Raw genomic sequence first — 17,160 nt, forward strand, 5'->3', positions numbered from 1 at the left:
AAAAAGATACATTAAACAATTAAACAATTACATCTGATTTCCACTCATTAACTTTGTCCTCTGAAATGTCCTGAATTCGGTCCACACATTTTTGCTCTGAATGCATTGTCACTTTTGCTTTTATTTCTAATCAAACATCAACAACAAACATTGTTGTCACCAAACAACAAATAACTTTTATTAAGTATTCATTATTTAAAAAAAAAACAACTTTATTGCAAGAATGTACAATGTAGACGTGCACAAGTTTACATATGATAGTATTCATACTTCTAGCATTCTAAGAATATTAAATATTTTACTGTGAAGAGGAAAACAAAGAAAGAAAAATCAATAAACATATGGATGGAAGAAAGATAGCAGATAGTAATATATAAAAGGGGGTTGGAGGGATACAAAAGGGAAAAAAGGAGATTAAACATTTGTATTAAATGATATTTTAAGCCACGTTTGAAACTGAATTGATTACAGTTCTCAAGTCTGAATCCTTATTTTATAACACTAGAAAGTATTTATTTTGTCTGTCAAACCATGTTTGTCCTCCCTACACCTAAAAAACACCAAAGAAAACCTAACCAAACTAAACAGTAACATACACAGACTGTTTTCAGGACTGACTTTGTAGAAAATAAGCAAATGAAAAAACATTTTATCTCCTGTTCTTTAACTGTCAGTGTTAGACCTGCAGCCCAATCTGTAAACTGGATGTTTGAATTCTAACGAGCTTCATTAGTCAAGCAGCGTGAAAACAGATTGTTTCACAGCCCAGATAAATGTAAGTCTGTAACGGTCAAATTCAGCAGATACTTACACTTTCAGTCTGTTATAGAAACATTGACTTGCTTTCAATAAAACCCTGAAAACGAGTCATGTGTTCACAAATTTGCTCCATGTGTAATTCTTAAAGTATTATTTTAGAACATATGCAATATGTATGTTGCCAAATTCTTGACTTGCTTCTTTTAGGTTGTGTCTGGTCCAGAACCCCTTTTATGGAAGCAAATATCCACCAGGAAAAGAAAAAAATAAGTAAGTAAGTCAAAATTATGAAACTATAAGTTAAGTTGACTTATAAAGTCGACATTAGTAGACATTAAGTCAAAATTATGAGATACTAAGTCAAAATATTGACTTCCTACATCATAATTATGAGATAAAAAATGTGGACTTAGCCAACATTAGGAGCTATTAAGTCAGAATTATGAGACAAAAGTCAAACATTTTACTTACTAAGTCATAATTATGAGCTATTAAGTCAAAATAATGAAATTGTAATCCAAATATTTAACTTATTTGGTCAATATTCATGAGATAAGGAAGTAATTTAGATGTAAGTGGAAATGGGCTTCCACATTTTTTGAATTGGTGCGGTCATGTGACATACAGATAGTTAGGTGGTCTCCAAACAAAACAAACATATTCATGATAAGAGCCCCAGAAAGGCTGTGTATCGACTATATAAATACACACTCATACTTCGTCCCTCTGCAGCAGCTCTTTGTGAGTCAAACCTGAGATTTATGTCCCTCCAGCTCTTCCAGTTGACTTTTCTCCCTGACTGGTGTCAGTTCCACTCAGTGAGGGAGGCGTGTAGAGATGCAGAAACACTTAATATTAAAATCAGCACTTTAATCTGCTGATTCAAGCACTTTGGCATGTCTGACTTTAATGATATATTCACACCCCAAATACTACTTACATACAAACCAGAGAGAGAGAGAGGGGGTCACACACTGCCTGACTGTAAGAGAGGGACTATCGACCTTGGTGGAGTGTGTGTGTGTGTGTGTGTTTGGTCTCCTCAGTCAGTTATAATCCTACTGTGATCCTGAGAAAAGGAAAAACACAACTTCAAATCTTTATGCTTTTGAAATTGCCTTTATGGGGTGTTAATAGAAAAAATGGGTAAAATGGGTGAGGGGGGGGGGGGTGTTAAAAAGTGAACGTGTCCAGCATTCCACCAGAAAAAAAGCAAAAATTAAAAGAAATGCCGGAAAAAAGTAACAATTTCCAAAGATTGTAATGCCTTATGATTTCTTCATTAATTTAACCTTCAATTAGATTGTTTTCAAAGATGTCCAGTCTGTCAGGTTCAATTTTGGGGAAACGTGTATAAAAGGATGTGTAAGACAAATGCGATATTTCAATCCGATGGACTCATGCAGCCACAAAAATAGAACGTCTTGGGCTTGAATATTTAATTCAGTGTAAACATCAAAGAGTTGGAACAAGCTGATATATAATACATGTGAAACTGTTATACTCTGAAATAAGATTTTAACAGAAAAAAGGCGTGAAAGCATTGGAAAAAAATGACAGATTGATACTAATTGATGAGCAAAAAATGCAAAATAAGTTTCGGAGAGAAAATCTGCCTATCAAGTGACATAAGTACCACACTTGATGATGATGAGTCCAAAAAGTCTTGAATACTAAATTAAATCACATTTTATTGGGTCTATTACCTGCTCATAATGAATTCAAAGGCTCATTGATAATATAAAGTATGAATGATACAACAACTCCAGTAACTAGTTACCACATCATCAGGCAGCAGTGGTGGAACATAACTGAGGACGTTTACCCCAGAAGAGCAGTTTACTTGTCACTTTATACTTCTACTCCACTAGAGGGAAATATTGTATTTTTTATACTACCAGCAAAAGTTACTTTACAAATTGGGATTATGCAAACAAAACATAAAATATGATGCGTTATTATAGATTAAACTATGTAACTGTATATAAAATTGTTCAAATCTGCTCCATCTAACCCAACTACAACAGTAACACATGAACACATCAGTAGCTAATATTAATATAATCATATGTTGATAGTTCCATTTTTGTTAATGATACTTCTGTACTTTTAAGGAACATTTTGAATTCTCGACCTTTAGGATGAAGTCAAGTAATGTGGGACACTTTTTAGTAGATTACCAAACAAAAAAAACACCTAAAATTCTGAAGATTACCTTAAGTGGTAATTTTTCTGTTATGGATCTCTGTTATATTTACATAAAGAAAATATGTTGCCAAGTAAAATCGAGAACCCCTTCCTCCCTCAGATGACATGTTCAAATAAAATGGGACAGCTGGTAAGGTAAAATGGGACGCCAAACAATTCAGCTTAATTTAAGAACAATTGTATTTCATGCAGTAAAGTGCATTGTGAAAATACTTTGATAACAAAATGCAACATCTTACAACCATTTTAATGTTATACCCTCATCGTTTTATTACCAAAAAGCGAAAATCAACATGGCTGCTTTGTAAGTTCTGGTACCAGATATATTTTGAATCTTTGCTCCGCCCACCCGAGTTATCTCAGACTACTCAAAATGATTGTTTCAAAGGACATTTACAGCAACAATGCAATAACTTGTTTGGTGATTGGCTGCTTATATTAAGGAGCAAATGATGTAAAAACCTTATTTGTCCCTTTTTACCTGATGTCCCACATTACCTGACTTCACCCTCGTGGTAATGAAATATACTTTATATATAATATATTTTACTGTGTTTTACTGCTATTTTTACTTGAGTAAAGGGTCTAGCTAGCTGCATGAACTGATTTTATTACATTTCAATTGATTTAGAAGCACTGTTTTAATCCAGGAGGATGTTAATGGATCAAGTTGAACCTAAATCCTCCAGAAACTGTTGAATACTTCACAAAAATGTTTGGAATTTTTTCCACAAAAAGACTTGTGATCAGAATTTTGTAGAAATATTATAAGATTTGAAGATGCCATTGGAAGAATCACTGAGCCTCAAAAGGAATATTACACCTCAGTGATGTGATCACATCCTGATGACATGTAGTGTTCAGGAGGTTGTGGCTGTGATTCATCCAGCTGTGTGAGAGCGACCGGGACAGACTGTTTGGAGAACAAAAGGCTGAACACTTGTGAGGCACCTCGAGCTTCAGCTTCACCCACAAACTGCAGAATCTGTTTCTATTCTTTTCAAATGGAGCCTAAAATAGATCTGACACCGACTTCAGCGACCGCCGCGCTTTACTGCTGGATCCTCATCAGCTGCGGTGAGTGAGGGGGACAAATCTCACAGCTTCTACTGGAATTAACTGATGTGATTTATCCTAAAAAAACAGGCTGATAATAGTAATACAAAACTTAACAGAGGTGTTCAGCCACTCAGTAGATATTCTGAGGCATTTTTATCCCCTAATGTTACTGTAGTTAGTTTATAATTACTTTCATCTTTTGTGGTATCACTTTAATGCATGTGTAATACTCAGAAATTTCATGGGTACCTGGAGGCATTTCACAATCTCCTATAAGAATCCAATAGTCATATTAATGAAGCCAGCTGTAAATGGGTAAATGATGATGATGTTGTTCTTTTAACATTAACAGAGTGATTTTGACACTTAACATTTTGTAGTGATTTTTTAATATTTGGGACTTGACTTTCTAACATTTAAACTCTTTTTTTACCTCCTGTAGTATCACACAGGGGCTCAGTATAGACCTGAAGCCAATTTTCAATCTCCTATAGCAATCCAATTGTCATATTCTTGTAATATCCATCTTAAATTTACAATATTATAGTTTTTTTCTCATTCTATTAACTTGATTTGGTTTGATGTAGAAAAAATAAATGTACACTTTCAATCCAACTACCTAGAAATACAAAAAATATGAAGCCAAATAAAAGAAAGAAGAAGATGTTAGGCATGAAACTGAGGGATGACACTGGATGAATTATTTCCATTGCGGTCCTGGTTGCCCAAAATCATGATAACAACAAAGACCTGCTGTGAGGATTGAATCTACATGTCACAACCTTCACAGCAAGTCTTTGTTATTATCATGATCTCTTCTAACGTCTGGCAGATGACAGAAACGTGATCTAATAACTACTTCACCTCAGATATCTCATTTGTATGCACTAATCTCTGCAGAAAGCACCTTTTAAATGATTTCCATTTAGATTCTTTTACACCACTTGGAGATTTTAAAATGTTATTATTTTATGTTTTTTTGATGCTTGTAACTGTTTTTATTGATCCTTTGTTGATTGTGACTGTCTGACCTCAGTCGTGTTGTTTCTGCTGGTCGTGTGTCTGTGATTATGAATGTTTTATGTTCTCAGGTCTCAATGTCAGATTAAATACAATAAATACAAAGAATTAATGTGCAGTAGGAATTACTCATCACAAGTAGTATTTTTTTAATGAAATACCAAGTACACTCTTAATTTTTCACTTTTAAATAGAAAGTGTTAAAGTGTTTTTAATCCAAGTATCTCACGTAATCTGGTTTGCTGTTCCAAATTTTGGACGGATTTGGATCCAAAAGAACCACATCTTTAAATTTTGACAAAATTTTTTACCAAATTTCCTAAAATTTTAAATTCCATTGTAAGGATGAGCAGAGTTTATGCATCTTGGATTTGACCATGCGGGAAAATTTAAACTATTTTACAACACATTTCTATAAAAATGATTCCAAAGCTCTGTATAACCGTTTTAAAGGAAATCAAATTCAGTTCAGGTGTCGCTTTTAACACTGTGCCTCATTTTAAGAGGGTGTTAAGTATCCATGTTGCAAACTGAATAATACACAGATTTAAACATGATTCTCTTCCTGTCGTCAGCATTTAAATGCTTGAAGTTAGATTTTCACACCTGTACAGATTAAATCAGATATGCATGAGCTGTAGTGATGCTGCTGCTGTTCTGCTGATGCCACCAAAAATCAACTCCATAAAAACAAGCAAACTTAATGAGAATGCCACACGGTGAAGTGCATTTTAATCACAGAGGATTTGTTAAAAATGTCTTGCTGAGCAGAAACTGATGCGTATCAACAACAGACGAGTTTAACCACAATTATTAGTTGTAAATACGAGATACAGTAACAGGATAAATATCACAAAACCACAAAGTACTCTGCAGACATTTAGCGTCTCATGTCTGAATCCTGGGACACAAACGGTAACACATCTGTCTCTCCCCCGCTGGCAAACCCTTACCTGCAACATCATTTTGTCGGTTATAAATAGCCAATATAATCACAAAAACTGGCATTACACACATTTTGCACAGTTTGTGCTCTTGGCTCACTGTTTCTTGCACTGGCTAATCCTAAATTGCTTGCTGGTGATGCCAGATTGCTTGCCAGAGTTCAAAGCTGTGTGAGAGAGAGAAAGAGAGAGAGGCAGGGAGGGAGAGATGCTGGTCTTAAAGAGAACAGTGAACAGAGAAAGAGGATATTTTACCACATGCAGCCTCAATTAATGCTCATTTAACCTTTTAAATTGAGATTAAATCTCATCCTCTGATGATGAGCGATGGCTGTCAGAAAACCTGGAGAGCTGGGAATAATCTCTCCTCTCCATCTCTCTGTCAGTGCTGGCTGAAGACTGGACTCGTGTCCACACTGAGGACGAGCTCTTCAGGAGTTTGTTTGGGGGCTACAACAAGTGGTCGCGTCCGGCGCGCAACGTCACCGACGTGGTCATCGTCAAGTTTGGCCTCTCCATCGCACAGCTGATAGACGTGGTGGGAAACACACACAGACAAAAAAACTGAGCACATGCCTTCAAAAACTGATAATATTTCCCTTGTGTTAAGAATTCCAGAAACATTTTCACACATATTTTGTTTCTAAAAAATGTTTGAAAGTTTACTCACTTCCAACATCCACACACAGCACTCACAGACTGTCTTTGTCAATTTCTGGCTCCAAAACAGGACGAGAAAAATCAGATGATGACGACCAACGTGTGGCTGAAACAGGTAGAGAAGAGACTGACTGTCAAGAGTTTTCAAATAAAGTTGCTTATTGTCAACCTTTTGTACCGATACTCATCATCTTTCAATTTGACCTCTCTAGTGTGTGAAGTGGTTGTTTTAAACTGTCTTAAAAACGGTGTGTGTTGACAGGAATGGACAGATTATAAACTGCAGTGGAGTCCCTCCGACTTTGACAACGTGACGTCCATCAGAGTTCCTTCTGAGCTCATCTGGGTGCCCGACATCGTGCTGTACAACAAGTAAACATACAGTCACACATTAACACCAAAAAAAATGCAGTATGCTTCAGTTGTATAACACTCTTTATTTCTACTTTTACACTAAGGATCAGTGTGATCACTTGGTAGAAATATTGAAAGAAATGGAATAAAATATTCATAAGTATGTTTTAATTACTGTATAATCACCTGAAAATAAGAATTGTTGTGTTTCCATTACCTTAGAATGAGCGCTTTATATCTACATAGGGAGCAGGTCCTCTTCCACAGAACCCGTCATGTTGCACCGCCATGTTTCTACAGTAGACAGACAAACCAAACACTGGCTCTAGACAGGGCCTTTTTCCTGTTTATCACGAGTTTTGCAGCCACCATAGATTCTCTTACATGCTTGAAAGGGAAGGGCAATCTGCAATCTCACTGCTGCATGCCACCAGTGTCGGACCGGTAATTCAGCCCTGGCAAGTTTTATCTGGACCAGCTCCATTATTCCCCGACATACGCACTTATGAGTTGCAAAAAGCAATATCAGCCTATGTATGTTATTATTTATAACTAAGCAATAGACATCACGTTGACGCCCTAACAACAGGTTTACTAAATAACAAAAAAATAGCATAGAGGAAAAGTTGGCACCCCAAGAGGTGCACTTAGGATTTTATTTGTTTAACAATTGATATCGTACTCTCAACGCAGTTAGGCTACAAAATAGGCCTAGTCTAATGATCTGAAAATGTGTCTGAAATTGTACATTAATTGTACATTAATTAATACACTGTGTTCGAAGCTGATCTGATGCAACTCACACATCAGGCTTAACAGTCAGGATTTCATGCGACTGATGTCAGGCAGTGACAAGCAGCATACTTGCACCCTATTGGAGGGGAACCAGACTGACTAATCAGCTGACATCATTTAAAAACACAGCCGTGTTAAAACCCATTACACGATTTGCAAAAATATATGGACACAACTAAGAAAATACAGATTACTGCTATTTTTCCAGGTATAAAATGTATATTTTCAATGTGTACACACATCCAGGAGCAGAAACGCAAGGACACACACACTGTACTTAACCAGAAATAACTTTCTGTCGGTGGAGCTGGAAATTATCTGTAGTGGTCAATTACCAGCTTGATCCATAACAATGTCCTCATCCGCTGAAGAGCATATAAGGAGGAAAGGTCACAAAGTGCTTCACAAGACGAAATGAAAATGGTAGACAACAAATGGTGAGAACAGTTTAAAAATTATACAACATTAGGAAGGAAATATAGAAGCACAATGAGTAAAATAATCAATCGCTCATGCCTACTGTTATCATTAGTCATATTTCTATTATTATTATAGTTGTTATTGTTGTTGCTGTGCATCTCTGTGTCTCTCCCACTCCCTTCCTCTTTCTCTCCCAACCCGACCGGTCAAGGCTGATGGCCGCCCACCTAGAGCCCGGTTCTGTTTGAGGTTTCTTCCCATTAAAGGGGAGTTTTTCCTTGCCGCTGTCACCAAGTGCTCGCTGATGGGGGAATGTTGGGTCTCTGTAAATTAAAGAGTACGGTCTAGACCTGCTCTGTGTGTAAAGTGCCCTGAGATAACTTCTATTGTGATTTGTCGCTATATAAATAAAATTGACTTGATTTGACTTTGTAGTGTATTGAAATGATTTAAAAGATGAAAATGAATTCAAACCACAAGCATTGTGAAAGCACACTTATAAAAAATGTTTTTAAGAGGGATTTAAAAGAGGATGAGGGAGGATGAAAGAGGATAAGGAGCTCGCCAGTATATAGAGCCAAACAGCTTGATGATACCACAGCATTTCTGCATATTCCTGCATACCAATTGGTGATACATGCAAATGATCTTGTTGAATAAATGACCCCGATTCTGTTGCGACTGTACGGCGATGTTGCATCATACAGTTTAAGTCAAAGTCTGGTTTCCTCCCTCGGGGCCTGATGAAGTATTACTTCTGAAATTTGTCTGGATGTAGAGGAAACTTTCTCCTCCCCCAGCGTGTAGGTTAAATGAGCTTGCATCATGATACAGCGTCATTGTCGTTAAAATTCAGTTATCAATTATTAAAAGTTGCCTGTGTTAACGGGCATAGCTTGAGGTTTATTGATTTAACTTTGAAACAAAATCAGACGGAAACCCGGGAGTCATTTCATCTGCTGAGTTCAGAGGAAAAATGATCTGTTTTTATCCAAAAAAATAACTCAATTTTGGTGTTTCTTCTTTCTTTCTCATCAATTCTCAATCTTGTTTTCCCCTCTGACTTTACTTTCATCCTGGATTTTCACTCCTTCCTTCCTTCTTTTACTTATTTTTTGCTTTTTTCTCTTCCCATTTTTCCTTGTCTCTTACCTTTGCCTTTACCCCTTCATCTCCTTCTCTTTCCAGTGCAGATGGAGAGTTCGCCGTCACCCACATGACCAAGGCCCAACTGTTTCACACCGGTCGCGTCCGCTGGGTGCCCCCGGCCATCTACAAGTCCTCCTGCTCCATCGACGTCACCTTCTTCCCCTTCGACCAGCAGAGCTGCAAGATGAAGTTCGGCTCCTGGACGTACGATCGTGCTAAGATCGACCTGGAGCCCTTTGAGACCACCGTGGACCTGAAGGTGGGAACGGATCTCTCTCGTCCTCACGTCGCCTTTTCTGTTCTTGTTCCTCCTCTGTTTGTTGTCCTCTATCCTTCCTTTCTCCCTCTCACTTTTGATTTTGAGTTCATGCCAATTGGCGTCTCTGTTCTCCTACAATTTGCCACCTAATGCTTGCTCTGCCTCTTTATCTCCCCTTATCTGTGGTTCACATGTGCAGAAGGATGCCAACTAAACACTCTGGCTATTTACTTTTTAATTAGTGGGGTATTTATCAGCTTCTTGTTGCATTGCGGCATTCGGTTCAGGAGAAAACAAAATGCATAGATTAGTTTTTCAAGACCAGCTAAAGAGAGAAGCTGCCTAATCCTGCAGAAATTTCTCAAGTTGAAAAGGCTTTACTTAATTAAACATAGTTAAGTTAGTCTGATGAAGTTTTTAGTTTTTATCATTTTTAGCAAAACATCCTTGATTTTTTTCTGCTTGTCACCAGAAAACTTTTAGGTTCCTTTACTGTTAAAACTTATTTGGAATTTCTTCCTTTTTATCTGATGGTCAGAATTGTTTTATCCTTTGACATTTTTAGCCAGTTATGTAGCTTTACGGGTGGTACGGACATTTAGTGTTTCCAGAGGATGAATCCTATTAACGTTGGTGATTCTCTGACTTTTCATTTAGTGCTGCCAGCAGGTCAAAGGTTTCAATAATCCAGTGAAATATCTCCATTTCTACTTGATGGATTGGACCAAAATTTGATTTCATGTTTCCCAGATGATGTATCATAATGACCCTGTGACTCTAGCGCCACCTTTTGAAAATATCTTGACATTATTTTCTTGATATCAATTGACACAATTGGCATAAAATTGGTTTTGAGTGAAGCATCTCCACAAGTATTGCTATGAAAAGTGCTACAGACATTCATGGTTCAATCAGAATGAATTGTAATATTTTTGGGGATCCTTGAATTTTGCTTTAAACCCACCATAAGGTCAATACTTTGGTTTATGACCAATTACCTGCAAAATTACATTCCCATCAGCCTCAGCTGTACTTTGTGCCAAGACAATAACATCACCAGCATATTAACATTGTCATTGGAAGCAAGTTAGCATGACAAACACTATTATACCATCCACTATAACTTCTACATTTACGTCATCCCAGCTGCTACGGATCAAAATCAAAACTCAGGACCTTTATTCAACTCACTACTTGGTTTTCTATAAATGAGCATCGGTTTTACACTCTTTTACCAGGATCAGACTACACAATATTCGCTCAAGAATGGCCTGACCTGACACACTTGATGCATTGGAAAAAATGAGCATCAAGGACGACAATTGCTAGTTTTATTCCAGGTAGTTCGTCAAGTAGAAGACATCTGATGCAGCATCTGTGATGCCTCAAGACGTCCAGACAAAAAGACTAGTTTGTGTTTTTGTTTGATCTTCTTTCTGATCACCTGACACAGTGACCATCTCAAGAAACATTGCAGCATTAGTCCTGTTTTATCCCCTTTCTCTCAGTTTGACAGTTGTATGTTTAACAATCTCCTCTTTAGGATTACTGGGAGAGTGGCGAGTGGGCGATCGTCAACGCAGTCGGCACCTACAACACCAAGAAATATGACTGCTGCCACGAAATCTACCCCGACATCACCTACTACTTCATCATCCGCCGCCTCCCGTTATTCTACACCATCAACCTCATCATCCCCTGCCTCCTCATCTCCTGCCTGACCGTCCTGGTCTTCTACCTGCCGTCGGACTGCGGCGAGAAAATCACGCTATGCATCTCCGTGCTGCTGTCGCTCACCGTCTTCCTGCTGCTCATCACCGAGATCATCCCGTCCACATCGCTGGTCATACCGTTGATCGGGGAGTACCTGCTCTTCACCATGATTTTCGTCACCCTGTCCATCGTCATCACCGTGTTCGTGCTGAATGTGCACCACAGGTCGTCGGTGACTCACACCATGCCTCGATGGGTTCGGAGGCTCTTCCTGTCGGCGGTGCCACGCTGGCTGTGCATGAAGCGTCCGCATCATGGTCTTGGGCCTGTAAGGTGGGAAAAAAGCGAAGGCCTCCATGTTTACTGTATGTCAACATTTGTTTGCTGTTTTTGAAAACCAAATGTGATTTGTTTTCGATATTTTGCCTGTGCAAACACACCAAATACATTTTTTGGACACTATGTTTAGTCCTAACATGGTAAAAACTTTTCTCCATGTGTTTTAATTTTTTTGGTTGTTGCTTATTTGAGGACAACTTCTTGTGTGGCTGCTTGTGTTTAAGCATTTTACATTTAAATTTTAAGAACTTTGGCTTCTTTTGTTAAATAAAAAAGGGATTTTGAAGAAAAACACAACAATACCAAAGTAAGGTAATGAAAAAAAGGTTTGGCGTAGAAACTCAGGTGTTAAATTGGGACTGGTATCAAAAATGTTCCAGTGATACCCAGCTCTAGTTGAACGTTCTGCTAACTCACTTTGTTTTGTCAGGAGGCGCCACCTGACTGATAAACTCCTCCCAGTCCAGACTCCAGGTCCCTCCCACAGCACCTCTATCTGGATCACTCAGGAGACTGACATCGATTTCCATGGTTACCAGGATGACAACCGTTGCCACAGTAGCCACCAGCTTGACTCCCTGGATGCAAGAGATGAAATTCGCTACTGCGACCTTCACAGTTACCCAAACACAGATGATTTAGTGGGGTTCGGGGTGAGGATACCAGGACGGTCGAGGATTTCTTCTTCGCCTCAAGTGCTCGGTTGCACCCTCCTCCCACAGAGACACCCTACCACATTCAGCTTGGACTGGAACACCCCTTCTCTAGAGCATGGTTCGAACCAGAGCCCATTAGCCTCTGCTCTGTCTCCTGCAGTGGTATCGGCCTTGGAGGGGGTGACCTACATCGCAGAGCATCTGAGAGCAGAGGACGCAGACTTTTCAGTGAGTGCTCCCCTGAGAGAGATCTTTTTTTTTTTTTTTTTTGTGATGACACATTAAAACTCTTGTCTGATGAAGTTTGGACTGTTTTTGAGATCTGTTTTGTTTCTACAGGTGAAGGAGGACTGGAAGTATGTAGCCATGGTTGTAGACCGGATCTTCCTGTGGATGTTCATTATTGTGTGTCTGCTGGGGACAGTCGGACTCTTCCTGCCTCCCTGGCTCTCTGGGATGATTTAGAAACACGTTAAATGTCAGAAAGAATTAATAAAACAATTAATTATGTTTGTTCTCAGCAAACATGTTCGCATGTTTTGTATGTAAAGATAGAGAGACACAAAAATCAAGAATGTATTTACCTGCAATCTTTTTTTTTTCACAAATGTGATACTCAACACATAAAGGAACTGATGTAAAAGTGAGATTCAAAATTGCAAAACTGCAGAGAAGAACCAAGTTTTCCAAGTTAAGAATGACCCAAAAGGCGATGAGAATGAACCGTCTTCCTAAAATACCGTTTTACCATTTTGAATATGCTCTTTGAATTGCACTTCGAATGCAAATCTACGCTCAAACAAGCAGACTAGAACCCAAAAACGCTTTTCGGGAATGATGAAAAACCCCTAAATCCGTCTTACACTGTGCACAATCATTTGTTGCAGAATGTGTGTTTTTCTTTGCCATCAAAGTCAATCAGCCAATATACACTGAGGAGGAGAGAGGATGAAAGAACTGACAAAGAGTGCGAAGAAGACTGACACTGAAAAAACAAGCACAAGCATCTGATGTAACTAGTCTCAGTGCTACTAAACCAAGGTGAGAGCAGAGGTAGGAAACAGTCTCGGAAAAATGAGACTCTATGTAGCTTTTTGGATTTTCACAATGAGTAGAAAACAACAGATTCATGTCACATGAAGGAGAAAAATTTCAACTGTGAAGCTCTCAGCTGCAGAGTCTGCGGAGCCTTACAGTTCTCACACAGTGACACTTGAAATCATCTCATCCGATTATCAAAGACGATTGAAAAGATGAGAGAGAAACGAAGAAGAAAGGAGATGTGGAGGGATGATCGGGGAAAGATTCCTTTAAAATATATAACTATTATGACCCTGATTGGCTAATTATACTTAATAAAAGTAGCTGTCAATCATGAGATATCACGGCTCCTCTCAGCTCCTAAATATCATATCTTCTCCATTATCAACATGATATATTCAGGTCAGAAATGCAGCACTTTTCTCAAAAATGGTTACCAAATCCCACTGCTATAATGCCTTTTTATTTAAAAGGTTACGTAAAAATTGAGAATAAATCATCACATGTGGGATATCCTAATAAAAAGGTGTCAATTGGGCACATTTTCTTGGCTCAGCTCCTTGTGAAAACAGTACAGAAATAGTCTTTGTCTATTTAGCATCCAGTGATGCAATCAGCTCCTTATAGCTGCAATTTACTTCCTTTATTGAAGCTTTATGAACAAATTATTTCCTCAAAATAGGACATCAAAAGGGAAGTGGAAACATTATTGTACTTGTCACCAACTACTAACTTTGCTCACATTGTGTTTGCTTTAAAGTCCCCATACACTTACCTGACTGCGATGTTTGAATGAAGTCTGTGCAGAGTTTGACGCTAGAGGACTGGTTTCACATTCATCTGCTCAAAGTGGAAAGTTTAAGGGATTTAAGGCTTACCCTACGAGCATGATTTGTGACATTTGACGACTAGTTTGGAGCCATTTGTGGTCCAGTGTGCAACTTATATAAGTGTGATGTGGAAACTTGAAGCCTCCAGTGCACAAACACTGAGAACAGACTTTCCAGTTGAAAAATATTCACATATTCATAGATTCTGGATTTTTTTTTTAATGAGCACTAGATGTCATTTTCATTTTTTTTAACTAGTTAACTGAAGTTTTGTGTGACAAATGTATCAGACACAAATATTCAAAGCAGAGCATTTTATACGTCTTCTTTAAAGGGTCACTTCACGTAAATTACAAAAAAGACAAAAAAATCTAACTGCACCTCTCGTGACATCTACATGCTCGTTTTGGTTTTATTTGTACAAGTTTTGTAGGCATCTGTCTCAGATTTTAGCTGCTGCACCCAAATACAATGAGGTGAACTGAGTTTCGTTTGTGGCGCTCACAACATTGAAAACGTATTTCTACAGACATCACTGTGAACAGTTGTTGTAACTGTTGACACAACTTGACAGCAGAGATCTTTGTTCTTTAGATTGTCCAGAGTAACACTGACTGGTCCAGAATATATACAATGCTGTTGATAAATTGTATTTTTCAATGCTGTAAGCACCAACACACAAACCCTGATTCACTCTCATTGTTTTGGGATGGAAGCAGAAATATCAGAGACAGAACCTGAGCAGATAATATAACAAGAGTACAGAAATACAGTGTGGACAAACAGGATGGCAATGCTATCCATCCATCCAGATAGGAGAAAATATTTTGTCCAGATATTTTGGTGTAGCCACTCATGCATTAAAAGTCATTCATGTTCTTACCAGCTGGGTGCAGCATTGTCACACATTACGCAAATGATAGTCTCCGTCTAACAGCTGGTTGACTTAACAATAAGCTACCTAACTGACACCAAAGCCTCAGGAAAAGAAACAATAATAATATTTATAGAGTTTTTTTTAAGATACTCAAAGATTCTTAAATAAAGTAGAATTTTTGTCTTCAGTTTCACACTGATATCTTCAGTATTTATTCATTTACAGTAACTATCTATTAGTTTAAACTTTGTGTTACTGTTTAACTTTGTAAGACAGAAAACAGCAGAGTGAAAACTATCATAACGTGGTGTTACAGTAACTCATATGAACAAATGAACAAACACTGTGTCCTCAGCTCACTTTGACATTTTTAGAAAAACAAAAATCACAAGATTCAAGTAGGACGAGCAGTCACACGGGGGAAAGCCATCGAGGCCACAAGGCATGTAATGCAAAGACTCCTCAAGTCATCCGGCATGAAAACAAGATTTATGATCTTATAGATCAGCACAGGAAAGCAATAATAGTATGAATGGACAGTTAACATGTGACTCTAGACTTGTTTTAATATTTCTACACCCCTGGGGCATTCAGTATCATCCAAACACACATAAATATAGACTTCTATTATCAAGGATATGTTACGCACTAATAAGTCTCAATACATCCTGGTGCTATATGTCCTCCAGTGTCTCCCACGATGCTGGATGTTTAAAAAATTTCCTACAGTTGTATGACACTAATCTTGGTGATATTTGTAACTCGGAGCCATCATGTAATGCTTTTTATATTAATGGAGGCGAATCACCAACATCAGGTCATTTCTTTCATGCTTGACCTCTGTGACACTTCCACAAAGTTTTAGAACTTTAAGAATTTATTGATTATTTTTGCTGCTTATATCTGTGAACTGCTGATTCCCTACAAGCCTGATTACTGCTTGAGATCATCTGGCAGTCGATGAGGGTGACTTTGTCCAAAGACTTTTTAAATCTCCCGTCAAAACACATTTTTATCTTGCTCCTATTATTAGTTTTTAACTCTTTTTTCCTGCATTTCCCCACTTGTTTTATTGTAAAACATGTTATTGTATCATTTTTATGCTTCAGCACAGACGTAAATCTAACATTCAGCTGCATAACAATCGCAAAGCAAATTTTCCAGTTTCCGACTTGTAAACAGCATTCATGTCAACATCCAAGCTGTAGTTCGAAAAGGTGAGAATTTTGCTTAAAGCTCCATTACGTCCGACTTCATAGTGCAGAAAACGCCTGAAAGTCAAGAAAGTCAGCCAAAGTCTGTCGTTCAGGATAAAACCACATGTAGTTGAACTCTCACTCGACCAACTCTGTAATCATACAACCATCTTGAGTTGTCCTAGGAGTTGTTTCAGGGGACATATTACACTTTTTGTGATCTTCTGTTATTTTTATACTGTTATAATGTTGGATGTCTACGTTAAACATGGTCCAATATCCAAAACTTGAGGTGAATGTGTTTAAAAACGCAGCCTTCAAGTCAAAAGCGAGAGCTTCAGCCTGATCAGAACGCTCAGTTTAAGATGTTACCTCTACTTCCTCATCATGATGACATCAAATCGTTCGTGCAGGTTGACGTCCTGCATAAGGTTGTTCCAAGAGTTGTTCAGGTTGTCCAATCACATATTTTGGATCAGATTCTGCCTCAAACATGTATGGATGTATTTAGTATGTATGTATTTTCCATTTCCAGTGAAGAACAAGAAAAAGAAGTGAAATCTTACTACTACTGTTTGTTTACGTAGTCTCCAGAGCAGGAGGAAGCTTCCCACAGCTGACCAATCAGAACAGAGCTGGCTCATCGGGAGGGAGGCTTTAAAGAGACAGGAGCTAAAACGGCCTGTTTCAAACAGAGGCTGAACTGAAGGATGCATAAAGAGCTAGTATGAGATAAATAAGGAGTTTTTTTGAACGGTAAATCATGCAAAGATATTCCAGAAGATCTCCAGAATATAAATACAGACCTGGAAATGTGCGCGATACGTCCCCTTTAACATGGGAATCTCTTCCATATCTGCCATTCATCCCTTTTCATGTGT

General features: G+C 38.1%; 1 protein-coding gene and 1 long non-coding RNA gene across 2 annotated transcripts; one reads left to right on the plus strand and one right to left on the minus strand.

Moving 5' to 3' along the window:
- Positions 1–5,797: 5,797 nt before the first annotated feature.
- LOC122976437 lies at positions 5,798–7,003 on the minus strand. The gene is made up of 3 exons (XR_006400933.1): positions 6,661–7,003; positions 6,277–6,516; positions 5,798–6,157 (listed from the first exon to the last, which is right to left on the minus strand). It is a non-coding gene; the product is annotated as an uncharacterized LOC122976437 (long non-coding RNA).
- A 2,330-nt stretch (positions 7,004–9,333) lies between these two features.
- LOC122976436 (neuronal acetylcholine receptor subunit alpha-2-like) lies at positions 9,334–13,582 on the plus strand. The gene is made up of 4 exons (XM_044344918.1): positions 9,334–9,627; positions 11,171–11,673; positions 12,110–12,563; positions 12,675–13,582. The coding sequence occupies exons 1-4, from the start codon at positions 9,436–9,438 to the stop codon at positions 12,798–12,800; spliced, it is 1,275 nt and encodes a 424-aa protein (XP_044200853.1). The 5' UTR covers positions 9,334–9,435; the 3' UTR covers positions 12,801–13,582.
- Positions 13,583–17,160: the final 3,578 nt, after the last annotated feature.

Source organism: Thunnus albacares, chromosome 24, assembly GCF_914725855.1.
Source record: "Thunnus albacares chromosome 24, fThuAlb1.1, whole genome shotgun sequence".
Classification (NCBI taxonomy): domain Eukaryota; kingdom Metazoa; phylum Chordata; class Actinopteri; order Scombriformes; family Scombridae; genus Thunnus; species Thunnus albacares.